Below are 13,128 nucleotides of genomic sequence, written 5' to 3'. Positions count from 1 at the left end.
TCTCCAACCTCTTTACCCTTCCAGTGTATTGATCTTCTCCCCTGTTCACCCCTCATGCTTCTTTATGGAATATAAATTAACTCCATCTTGTCTGTTTTCCCATTTTTCTTAATATTATCTCCTTTTCCCCCTCTAGTTTTATATATATATATATATATATATATATATAATCTTGACATTTCATCCTATACACTGTTCCCTCTAAGTAAACTTCTTCTAGTTACCCTGTTGATAATAACAATTTTTAATATTTACCATTATTTTCTTTTCTTCTAGGGATACAAATCAATTGAACTTATTGGGTCCCTTAAAGAAAAGATCCCTCCCCTCCACTCTCTTAATTACCTTATGATGATTCTCTTGAGTTCTGTGTTTGGGCAGCAAACTCTCTGTTTAAGTCAGGTTTCTTCTTCTTCCTCTTCTTTTTTAAATCCTTAACTTCTGTGTATTGGCTCCTAGGTGGAAGAGTGGTAAGGGTGGGCAATGGGGGTCAAGTGACTTGCCCAGGGTCACACAGCTGGGAAGTGTCTGAGGCCAAATTCGAACCTAGGACCTCGCATCTCTAGGCCTGGCTCTCAATCCACTGAGCTACCCAGCTGCCCCTCAGGTTTTTTCTTGATGAATGCTTAGAAGTCTTCAATTTTATTGAATGACCATACTTTCCCCTGCAAAAATATAGTCAGTTTTGCTGGATAGTTAATTCTTGGTTGTAGACCCAGTTCTCTTGCTTTCCTGAATATTGCATTCCATGCCTTCCAGTCCTTCAATTTAGATGCAACCAGATCTTGTGTTATCCTAACTGTGGTTCCCTGGTATCTGAATGACTTCTTCTTATCAGCTTGTAATATTTTTTCCTTGGTCTGGTAGTTTTTTAATTTGGCTACAATATTCCTGGAAGTTGTCAGTGGATTAAATGTAGGAGGTAATCTGTGGATTCTTTCAATTTCCACTTTTCCTTCTTGTTTGAGAATGTCAAGGCAGTTTTCTTGCATAATTTCCTGTAGGATGATGTCCAAACTTTTTCTTTTGACAAGGTGTTCTGGTAGACCAATAATTCTTAAATTGTCTCTTTGAGATCTGTTTTCCAGGTCTTTGGTTGTATCAATGAGGTGTTTCATATTCTCCTCAAATTTTTCATTTTTTAAATTTTGTTTTATATATTCTTGCTGCCTTGTGAAATCATTTGCTTCTCGTTGTTGAGTTCTATTTTTTAAAGACTGAATTTCATCCCTGGATTTTTGGTAATCCTTCTCCGTCTGGTCTGATTTTCTTTGTAGATCATATTTTGCCTTCTTTGCTTCATTTTTGAGCTGGTCAATTTTGGCTTTTAAGACTTTATTTTTTGTTTTAATTCATATATTTCCTTTTTCAAATTGTCTTCACCTCTCTTGTTTGTTTTTTGAGTTCTTGAAGTTCTTGAGTTAATTGAATTTTGAGATCTTCCAAAGCCTGTGTCCAATTCGCTGGAGCTTCCTAATCTTCTTCTATTTCATTTGCTGTTTTTTTCACTTCCTGGAAAGAAGCTGTCAATTGTAATTTCTTTTCTCTTTTTCTGTTGTTTACTTATATTTTTTCCTTTTTTGTTCTGCTAGTTTAAGCAGATGGATTTAATGAGCTTTGATGAAAGATCTTCCCACAGCTAGAAATGGAGGTTTGTAGTTCTGTTCCCTGCAGTCTATAGGGGAAGGGTGTTGGAGTTTCCCTGTCCTCTGATGACTTCTTGTTTGTCCAATTGATGGGATTAAGTCTGGTCTGGATTAGTCTGTATAGTTTAATGTGCCCTTAGGCTAAAACATGGAGAGAAAAAAAAGGGGGGGGGGACAAGATGGAGTGTTCTCACTGAGCTGTCCATTAGTAGGGTCCCCCCTGCTCTGTCTTGCTTTTAGATCTGGTTTTCTTTCCTCTCAAAGCTCTCTGTTCTCTATCTCAGTGTTGTAAAGCAAGTAGGTCTGAAGTTTTACTCCAGCTAAGCCACCATCTTCTGAGCATTTTTGCTGTGTTTCTCTGGCTTTCTCCTCTAGCCACCTCTCTGGTGCCTGTGTTCAATTCTCTGAGTCCAGCACCAGCAAGGCCCTCTCTCTGGGCCAGTGTGCCCGCCCGCCCAGAGATTTCAGGGGCTGCTGGAGACTCAGCACAGAAAGCAGGGGAGGGGTCCTGGGATTCCCTGTCTATATCCTCAGACCCAGCAGTTCAAGAATTCAAGCCTTTTTCTTGGCATACCTCTTGAGCTCTCCAGCAGTAGGATCCCCCTGCTCTGTCCTTTTGTTAGATTTGGTCCTCTTTCTTCTTGAAGGCTTTGTTTTTTATCTCAATGTGGAAAGGGTGCAGAGGTTTTAAGATTTGTTCTGTCTAAGCCACCATCTTCCCAGAGTCCTCTTAAAAAACTATTTTATTGATAGAAATCTAGATGTGTTCTGAGACCAAGCCCAGGGAGAAAAAACAAGCTATAGGTTATAGAGCTTTCCAAAGTGAGGAACTCTGTTTTGGGTTGACAGATAGATGGACATTTCTGCTCAAGAGGGATCCTTTCAAAGAGCTTGGAATATAAGAACCAGGATGGGGATCATTATGAGAGAGCCAGAAACTGTCTTAGTTAAAATGTAAGGAGCAGGAGGTGGAGCAAGGACAGTCTTGTTTATCTGTTTCAGGGACTGCACAGGACTAGTTTGATGGTATCAATTCCAGGTCCTGGTCATTGTTCTATCATTTTAATCCTAGTGATCCCCTTCAGAATCTAGAGCAGTGATGGTGAACCTTTTAGAGATGGAGTGCTAGGCTCTGCCTCCATCCCAACCCTTAGACCAAGGGCTGCAGCCCCCCACTCCCACCCTGACTGTGTGATGTTCCCGAATCCTCTTGCCCCCTCCCCCCCCCAGGTCCTCCCCTTTCCCCAGATAGGGGAGGAAGGAAGCACTCCCATTGGACTACTGGGTAGAGGGGCAAGTGAAGTGAGGAATATCCTCAGATACATGGAGAGGAAGAGGGGAACAACTCCACCCTTATTCCCTCTGGCTTTCTAGTAATGAATTCTGGCAAGCAACTGTAGGCATGTCCAGAGAGGGCTCTACGTGCCATCTTTGGCTCATGTGCCATAGTTTCGTCATCACTGATCTAGAGAGTAAGGCAGTTCCAACAATGCAGAATTATCAGAAATAGTGTCAACAGTGGACAGCTCTCTATTCACACTCCTAAAACCTCAAAGTCTTGCAGAAATGTGGACAATTTTGTGAAAGATCAGGTCATCCATCGGTCAGACTATTTTCATTGGCACATGGCTGAGCACAAAATGAGTGTTTTATCAGTGCTTGAACCCTTCTCTCCCTCTTCCACTTCCTTCTGAGAATAGAGAGTTCTGAGGTCTCTGAATGACAAAATTGAAAACTCTCTGAAGGTAGGTTCTGGGTCTTTTTCTTCTTGATTCCCCGCTACCCCCTCCTCTCCCCCCCCCAGCACAATTTCCTGTATAGAGTACAGCCAGGTTTCCATCAGTTCAAACAAGGAATTCCTGAAATGGCTGTATATATTTAAATTCATGGAATCTGAAGTTTTCTATTTATGCAAGATATATCATTGTTTCGGGCTCATCAGAATGGGGCTGAGCCAAGTCAAGTAATGCAATTCTTTTCTATCTTGTGTTGACTTTCTCTTGGGTTTTCCATTTTTTGCTCCTCCCTCTCTCCTCCTTCATGTTTCTGATGTCCTCCCCTCCTCCCCCATGGGATAGATTGGACCTGGAATTTCATTGGCTCAGGGAATAGCTTGGAGGAGGAACTCTCTCCTCCAATGCAGAGAGGCATCTGCTCTGAAGTTTGTCCCCTTCTGGAGTTAGTTGCCTGAGGCACTGAGAAGGGAATGGCCTGCCCAAGGTCTGCCAGCCAGGGCACATCTGAGAAGCAACATGAACTGTGTCCAAGGCCAGCTATCTACTCTGTCCTATGATTTTTGCTTGTATTTAGTCATTACTATGGCTTTCTCTTATTTGATGGGTTTCATGAGTATAATTATGATAATCAGGGAAGAGACATTAGAGCAATAACTTTGAAAAAGAAAAACTAAAAGAAATGAAAATAAAACCAAGGAATAACAAATGTATTTATTTTTATATTATATATTCAATAAAAGTAATTGTTTTTATTTTTTTTGTTCCCAGGGGAAGACTGTAGCTGATGCCTGTAAACATCTGGGCTTGGAGCACGTGGTGTACAGTGGCCTAGAGAATGTAAAGAAGTTGACCAAGGGGAAATTGGAGGTGCCTCACTTTGATGGGAAAGGGCAAGTGGAAGAGTATTTCTGGTCTATTGGAGTTCCCATGACCAGTGTTAGGATTGCACCTTACTTTGAAAACTTCCTAAATCTCTGGAAACCTGTGAAGGCATCTGATGGTGACTACTACAACTTGAGTATGTTAGAAGATGGCTGGGGGAGTTAGCAGGGATTACTGCTGAGCATTCATTCATCCATCCAAATGTTTACTGAGAGGCAGTGTGACAGAGGGCTGGACTTAGGTTTAGAAAGATTTGAATTCAAATTCTACCTATGATACTTCCTGGCTGCATGACGTCAGCCAAGTCTTATTAATTTCTCAAGGCTTGGCTTCTTCATTTATAAAATGGAGAAAGAAAGAGTTGAACTAGATGAGCTCAGGTCCCATCTGGCTTCAGGACTGGGAACCTATACCTGTATGCAAGACCTTGGTGGAGTGAGGGAGGGAGCACAAAAATGAATAAGATTTGCAGGAGGCAATGTGGAATAGTGGAAAGACTACTGCATTTGGAGTCTGGAGACTTAAGTTCAAATCCTGCCTCTGATATTTCACACATGTGACCTTGGTGGGTTAGTTATCTTCTGTGGACCTCTGTTTCTTCATCTGTAAAATGAGGGAGTTGGACTTGAAGGACTCTGAAGTCATTTTCAATTCTAGAGCTATGTAAATCACTTAAGCTTTCTTGTGCCTCAGTTTCCTCAAATGTAAAATGAGCTCTAGAGCCCTTCCAGCTCTAGATCTGAGATCCTAATGTTCTAAGATAAAGCAGCTGGTCTCAGCTTGAGACCAGTCAAAGCAGAAGGGGGCCAAAGCAGAGCACACAGTTGTAACTTTTTGTTTAGTGAATATTTTTGAAAGAATGAGTAAATGAAGAGCCTGTATCTTTGACTCTCTAAGGTTTCAAGAACTTTTGAGGATGAAGATTCCATAGCATCTCTGATTAATCAATTTATCTATCAATTAACCTCCATAATTGTTAATCTATAAATTAAATGATTTACAACTGCTAATAAACCGGCATCTCTTAAGCACCTAGGATCTGTCCAGCACTTTGCTAAGTAAGTCCTGTGGATACAAAGACATAACATTATACCAAAAAGTATTGCCCTTTAGGGGCTCACATTCTAATGGAGGAGAGACCACATGAAAAAACAAACAGATTTTCATCCCAAATATGGAAGAGGTTCAGGTATTTGATAGGGTGAATCTCACTGAAGATTGATTAAATGATTAGTTTGCTACCTCTGATGTCCTAGGTGGGGTCAGGTGGGGGACACCAATTAGGAAGACTTCAAGGAAGATTCTAGTTATGGGGGGTTCAGTGAAAGGGCTGTTTGGGGAACTAGATGGGAAGGTCCTCATAAATCCAGAGGCCATTTAGTTTAAATCCCTCATTTTACCTAGGATGAAATTAAGGCCCAAGATACCAAAGGAACTTGTCCAAGTTCACTGAGACTCTAACTGTCACAGGTGAGATTTGAATTCAAGACCTCTGACTCCAGAGGCAATGTTATTTTTCTTTTTTAGATTTAAATATTTTATTTTTTTAGAAAATTGTTTCATGGTTACATGATTCATGTTTTTACTTTCATCCCCCCCCCCATATCCTAAGCACATTTCCACTGGTTTTAACATGTGTCATCAATCAAGACTTATTTACATATTATTGATAGTTGCATTGGTGTGGTCATTTTGAGTCTGTATCCCCAATCATGTCCACATTGGCAATGCTATTTTCATTTTATTACACTACCTCTAAGAACCGAACTCTAGAGCATGGACAGCCTGTGGCCAGAGAGGTTTTTGGACACAGAAAAATCAGAGGATTCTTTGGGGACATCTCCCCTTTGCATGAGCTTCCTCTCTGCCCCATGCCTGAAATGCACTGCCCTATTACTTTTGTCTCTTAGGCCCTGCAGGTCCTTTGAAAGTTTAGCTCATGGGACAGTTTCTTTGGTTCCTCTCAGGTGCTTCTGCCCTCCATACACTCCACCAAATACTTTGCATTTATTTTGTGCATTTGTGACCTCTCCCAATGGAGGGTAATGTCCTTGGAGGCCCAGACCAGCAGGCTTTTATCCTTTTTAATGCCCAATAAAGCAACTGGCTCAGAATAAGGATTAAGAAAAGCTCATTGATGGAATGTGGTCCATCATAAATGTGTGGCATTCATCTACTTATTTTAATAATATCCAGCCCAAGCTACATTTGAATGACCAGTGGATTGTGGGAGGAACCTGATGTGGGAGGGTGTGTTGTAACTGACTATTCTGTCCTCTTGGCCAGTGTTGCCTATGAAGGACATCCCCATGGATGGCATCTCCATTGCTGACATTGGACCAGCAGTGGCCAGCATCTTCAGGTCCCCGAAGGAGTTCCTGGGCAAGGCTGTGGGTCTCAGTGCAGAAGCTCTGACAATTCAGCAGTATGCAGACATCCTCTCCAAGACCTTGGGGAAGGTGGTTAAAGACTCCAAGGTGAGCCTTGTTAGGGAAGAAATGACAGTGATGGTGGAACCCTTTTCTGATTCTTCAGGGGAGGCAACAGCTTCACTTGGGAATTTTTGGGAAAATCCTTGTAGATGGGAGAAGCCAATCATTGTCAGCAGGTAGTCCATGATGGGATTTCATAGGCATCTGGAGAGGAGGGAACCTCGTGCTTTCAAAATTAATTTAAAATAGCATTTATATCAAAATTTGAGGTTCATGAAGTGCTTTTCATATAGATCTCATCTGAATCTGATTATAGCCCTGTAAGATGTGCTATAGTAGCCTCAATTTTATAGATAAGGAAACTGAGGGAAGTTGAGTGACTTGATCCACCTTTAATAACCTATTCCATCTCCATCTCTCATTTCCAGTCTTTGTTCACCTCATACCCCCTCTCCTTCTTCCTTGTACCCATTGACTTCCTGACTTAATCATTGTGGTATCTTATGGGTCAGCCTTTATACTCCAGCTGGACTATAAGGTCTTTGGGAGCAGAGTGCCTTAGACACTCATTCCTCTACAGGTAGAAGGGACTTCAAAGGACCAACTCTTGTATTTTAGAGAAAAAGAAACCAAGACCCAGGAAGATGTCCCAATAACACACAGGTAGTAAGCATAAAGGAGATAGGTGGAATAGAGAGCTGGACCTGGAAGTCATTAGTTCAAACATTTATCAGCTGTGTGACCCTGGGGAAGTCACTTTACTCTATTTACCTCATATTCCTCATCTATAAAATGAGCTAGAGAAGGAAATGGCAAACTACTCCAATATCTTTGCCACAAAAAGCCTAAATGGGGTCACAAGGATCAGACATGCCGGAACGACAAAAGTAAGCATCAATGTTTTCCTTATAGCAGTTAACACAGCAATGGGCACAACAAATTCACAATAAATTTCAAAATATTTTAAGAGCTAATTAGTTAAATGTCCCCAGGCAAGTCATTTAACCTCAGTTTCTTCATCTACAAAATGGGGGTGGTAATATCATCTAATCAAGAGTTGTCCTGAGCATCAGATGAGTTATGTATACATATGTAAAGTGCTATGAGAACCTTAAAGCACTATATAAATTTTACTGTCATTATTAACATTATGATTATTATTGTTATTATCTACCTTCCCTCTTTTCCTTCTACTTCCTCCCAGACACACACACACACACACACACAATCACACACACAGATTTTCTACCTCTTGCCCTGGGACTCAGAACTACTAGGGCATGAATGAGCCTTGCTCCCAAAGACCTTATAGTCCAGCTGGAGTATAAAGGCTGACCCACAATGATTAAGCCAGGAAGTCAAAGGGTACAAGGAAGAAGGAGATGGGGTATGAGGTGAACAAAGACTGGAAATGAGAGATGGAGATGGAATAGGTTATTAATGGTGGATCAAGTCACTCAACTTCCCTCAGTTTCCTTATCTGTAAAATTGAGGCTACTATAGTACATCTTACAGGGCTATTATCAGATTCAGATGAGATCTATATGACTTGCAGCCCAGACCAAAGACTCCCTGCTCTCACTCGGAGTTCCTCAGAGTCAGAGAGATTCCCTTCTTTTTTTTTTTAAATTTGTATCCTCTAGACCCTCCCGTAGTTCCTGGTACATTGTGGGCACTTAATCTCACAATTTTAATTTATCCATTCATTCACTAATTCATTTGTTCATGTATTCATTCACTCAAGCAGTTTTGCATTCCTTAATTCATGCATTCCTTCCTCCATTCACTCCATCCATTCATCCATTCATTCACTGGCTCATGCATTCATTCTTTCCAGACCTGGAGGCAGCACCTAGGTAGGAGCTGGAATGTTTCTCCGGAGTAGCCCAGTTTGACTAGAATATAGTGTGTGAAGGAGAACAGTGGGTGATAAGCCAGGAAAGGTCAGTTGGAGGGACTTGAAATGCCAGACAGAGGAGCTTAGTGTATTTACAATAGGGAGCCATGGAAGCTCTTTGAGCAGAGGAGGAAAATGGTCAGACTACTGCTCTTTGCAATTCCCTGATTCAGACATTTGTAATGACAATGGCCTGTGGGGCTGCATTCCATCACCTACCAAGTCTCTTCCAGTGCAGCAATCCCTTAAGGTTCCTGAGGTCTGAATTGAGGGAGTTCTTTTCTTTTCTTCTTCTTTCCTTTAAACAGTGAACAATGATTTTTAAAGGGCTTGAGAGATGGACTCTGGCCATGTGGTGGCGCCTGCACCCTAGCAGTGGGCCCGCCTGTGGTCTGCCCTTTAAGGCTCCTGATGGTGTATTGGCTAATGTGCTGGCCTAGAAATGGCCTGGGGTGGAAAGAGCTGAGGCCTTTCAGGCAGCTCTGCTCTGGCTGGGCCTTTCTAGAAGGCTGGTCTGGCCTCGGGAGAGGTTGTGCTTGGATTAGTGAGGCAAGAACAGAGCTCTCCCTCTCTAAGTCTTACAGAGCCTTTACTCTGTCCAAGGCATGTTATCTTTGAAACAGATGAAGCAGATGAAGGGACTGAAGCATAGAAAAAGCAAATGGTCTCAGAGCCAGCAAATGGAAAGGCAGCAGGATGCAATGGAGAGAACAGGGAACTTGGAGTCATGGCCCTGAGTTCAAATCCCTCTTCTGCCACTTAACTCTGTGAGACTTGGGGAAAGTAATTTAATCTTTATGTGCCTCAGTTTATTCCTTTGTATAATGAGGAGGGGTGGGCTAGATGTTCTCTAACACTCCTTTTGGGGGTAGCTAGGTGGTGCAGTGGATAGGGCCCCAGGCCTGGAGTCAGAAAAACTAATAATCCTGAGTTCAAATCTGGCCTCAGATACTTACAAGCTATGTGACCCTGGGCAAGTCCCTTTACCTTCTTAGTTTCTGTTTTTTTCATTTGTGAAATGAGCTGGAGAAGGCAATGAAAAACAACTCCAGTGTCTTTGCCAAGAAAACCCCAAGTGGGGCCATGAAGAGTTGGATATGACTGAAAAACCATTGAACAACAAAAGATCTCTTTTAGCTCTGATCTATGAGTCTATGAAACCCCTCTGGGCCTGTTTCCTTCTTTCTGAAATGAAGAGTTTGGGACCAGCTGAGTGGCTCAGTGGATTGAGAGTCAGGTCTAGAGCCTAGATGTGCTAGGTTCAAATCTGGCCTCAGATATTTCCTAGCTGTGTGACCCTGGGCAAGTCACTTAACCCCTACTGCCTATTTTTTACCACTCTTTTGTCTTGGAGCCCATATATAGTTTTGATTCTAAGATGGAAGGTAGGGAGTTTTAAAAAATTAAATGAAGAGGTTGAACTAAACCTCTTAAGGTCCCTGTGAGTTCTAGGTCTCATATTCTCACATTCCATGTCATTTAACCCCCTGGGACCTCAGTTTCCCCTGTCCCATAAAATGGGAAAGAAGGATTATACTATGGCTTTTGAGGTTTCTTCCAACTCCAGAGATATGATCCTAAATATCAGGTGGTATTAAAACTCATGTCTCCTACTGCCAATGGAAGGTTCTTTCTGCTCTGACACATTGCTCCTTTGGGACACAAGCATGCCAAGAAAACTTTACATTTTGATATGAAGTATAGATGTTTACCTGGCAAAGCTTCCCTTGACTGCCTGCAGGAGACTGACCCAATCTGCCTTGCCAAAGCCTGAGCTGCCATCTAATCTTTCCCCTCCCATGGTCCTGCTCCTCATTCCATCCTTCAGGGTTCTTTAGCAGGCTAAGCCTTTAACATTCAGCTCTCATTTCTTGCCCATGCCAGCTCTACTTCCTCTGAAGAATCAATCTCCCCTCATCTTTCCCCTTCAGTCTTCATATAGTGTCAAAAGATGCAGGAACTATATTCTCCTGAAGGCTGCTTCAGTCCCTATTATTGGGTACCCAGAAAGCACTCAGACCATTGGTTAATTCAATTGTGCTCTGGAGAGGAGACCAATAGAAGCAGAGTCTTATCATTAATCAGCAGGTGGAGCCACTGCAAAATCTGATTTTTCAGATCAGACAAATCAATGGCATTTAAACCCCTCCCCAGACTTGTTGCATCATAAAAGGATTATTTCCTTTATAAAAGGATTCATAGGTGCATAGGACTGGATCTGCAAAGTGATCTCAAAGGTCATTTAATTCAAGTTTGTCATTTTATAGATGGGGAAATTGAGACCAAGGGAGGGAAAGTAACTTGAATCATGGAAACAGATCTGGAAGGACCCTCATCAGTGATCTAGTCAAATTCTCTCATTTTACAAAAGAAAAACTGAACCCCATGGTAATTACGTGACTTGACTAAGATCACTCAAGTAGTACCAAGGGAAGGAGTACAGCATCTCTAGGTCTCAGTTTCCAAGAGTACAAAATGAGGGGACTTTATTCTATGACCTCCAAGATTCATTCTGGTTTTAGCTCTTTGATCCGAAATTGGATTAACAATGAATGGATATTGGATTTGAAGATGACGAAATCATTGGTGACCTTTGAGAGCTCAGGTCATAGAAGATTTCTGGTTGCCAAAATGGTGAATGAAGAAACACTCAGAGGCCACCAAGCACCCTCCAAATGGCCATAGAAGAACAAAAAGGCTTCAAAATGAATCCTAGAGAAGCAGAACCAAAAGGGAAGTGAGTAAGTACTTCAGGTTAGGACAATGTGGAAAGACAGCAATGAGCTTCCATCTTTCCTGCTGTAGGAGCAGGGACTATTGAACAAAACCTTGGCAAAACTTGAATGTGTTACAACCTGATTGATAGGGGGAAAAACACAGCTGGCTCAGTATAGGCTCAGCAGGGGAAGAGTGGGAACCAATGCAATACAGAATAGGTGGCAATGGGAGGAACAAGGCTCTTCATAGTCCAGCAGTAACAGGCTGAGTGTAGCCCAACCCTGGCAGTAATGAGAAAAACTCAGTCCAATGGGTCTAGCCTTAGCAAGATTGTGGAGAACCCAACTGAACCCTCCATGAACAAGATATGAACTAAAGAACTGCAAACTTACCCACAGCAGTCCAATCAAACTTCCTCTGCTGAGTATTCAATCTAGGACTGAAAAAGCTGAGTTGACCCTAGGCACTGGAATAGACCACAGTACAATCTTAGGACAGTACTCTCTTCACACTAGGAATGGAGCTAAGTTTCAGCATATAGACACAGTTAAAAGAAAAAAATAATCCCCAGAGGAGTAAAAGACAAAGAAAAAGCCTAAGAGTAGAAAAAATATTTCAATAAGAGAGATGACCAAAATACTAGTTCAGAAGAGGATAAAAATGCAAAAATGAAAATGTGTAAAGCCTCAAAGTAAAATGTGAAAGGATGTCAAGCTCAAAATGAACTCCTAGAAGAGCTCAAAGAAAGTGTAGGAAAACAAATAATAAGAGACTTAGAAGAAAAATTAGAAAAGAAAATGATAGGAAAAAAATCAATAGCTCAAAACAAAAACTTACTGAAGAAAAGTATCCTAAAAAAGGAAATACAATACCTCAAATAGGAAAATAGCTCCCTAAGGAAGAAAGTATGAAGTCTCAAAGAAGAAAATGGTTCCCTAAAAATCAGAACAGGACAAATGGAATCTCATGACTTCTTAAGACAGCAGGAAACAATAAAGCAAATCCAAAAGAATAAAAAATAAATAGAAGAAAATCTGAAATCTCTCATTGGAAAAACAACTGACTTGGAAAATAGATCCAGGAGATATAATCTATGAATCATTGGATTGTCTGAAAGCCATGATCAAAAAAATAAACTGCACACCACATTGCAAGAAATTATCAAGGAAATTCTCCTAATGTTTTTCAACAAGAGAGGAAAATGGAAATGGAAAGAATCTACCCATTACTTTAAAAAAGAAATCCCAAATTTAAAAATCCCATGACTATTATAGCCTAATTTCAGAACTCCTAAACCAATGAGAAAATACTATAAGAAGCTTTAAAGCAGATCACGGAAAGTAGAGGAAGCAGAGGCCAGAACAAAAGTGGGTTCAGGGTAAAATGTTGGTGGGTTCAGGGAATGGGATTAAATGTTTACTTAGTGGGTAGCTGGGTAGCTCAGTGGAGTGAGAGTCAGGCCTAGAGACAGGAGGTCCTAGGTTCAAATCCAGCCTCAGACACTTCCCAGCTGTGTGACCCTGGGCAAGTCACTTGACCCCCATTGCCCACCCTTACCAATCTTCCACCTATGAGACAATACACCGAAGTACAAGGGTTAAAAAAATGTTTACATAGTGCCAGCAACAGAAGATTAACCTGTTTTGTGAAGGCCAACTAAGCCCAGTGCAGGCAGAGCCTAACACTGATATGACTCACAGAAACCAATAAGATGTTAAATAAAAGTTGGTTTAATTAACAAGGGAAAGGTTATAAGGAAATTGGATAAACTTAATCTCTAATGCCAACTACCTAAGTCCCACCCTCCCACCCCCCAC

General features: G+C 41.5%; 1 protein-coding gene across 1 annotated transcript in view; it reads left to right on the top strand.

Moving 5' to 3' along the window:
- LOC123244219 (nmrA-like family domain-containing protein 1) overlaps positions 1-13,128 on the top strand; it is a 29,909-nt gene that overhangs the window by 8,875 nt on the left and 7,906 nt on the right. Inside the window, exons 3-4 of the mRNA XM_044672554.1 lie at positions 4,151-4,400; positions 6,551-6,741. Coding sequence (XP_044528489.1) covers positions 4,151-4,400; positions 6,551-6,741 — 441 coding nt within the window. The remainder of the gene's footprint in view (positions 1-4,150; positions 4,401-6,550; positions 6,742-13,128) is intronic.

Source organism: Gracilinanus agilis, chromosome 4, assembly GCF_016433145.1.
Source record: "Gracilinanus agilis isolate LMUSP501 chromosome 4, AgileGrace, whole genome shotgun sequence".
Taxonomy (NCBI): domain Eukaryota; kingdom Metazoa; phylum Chordata; class Mammalia; order Didelphimorphia; family Didelphidae; genus Gracilinanus; species Gracilinanus agilis.
This window is presented reverse-complemented; position numbering and strand designations above follow the sequence as displayed.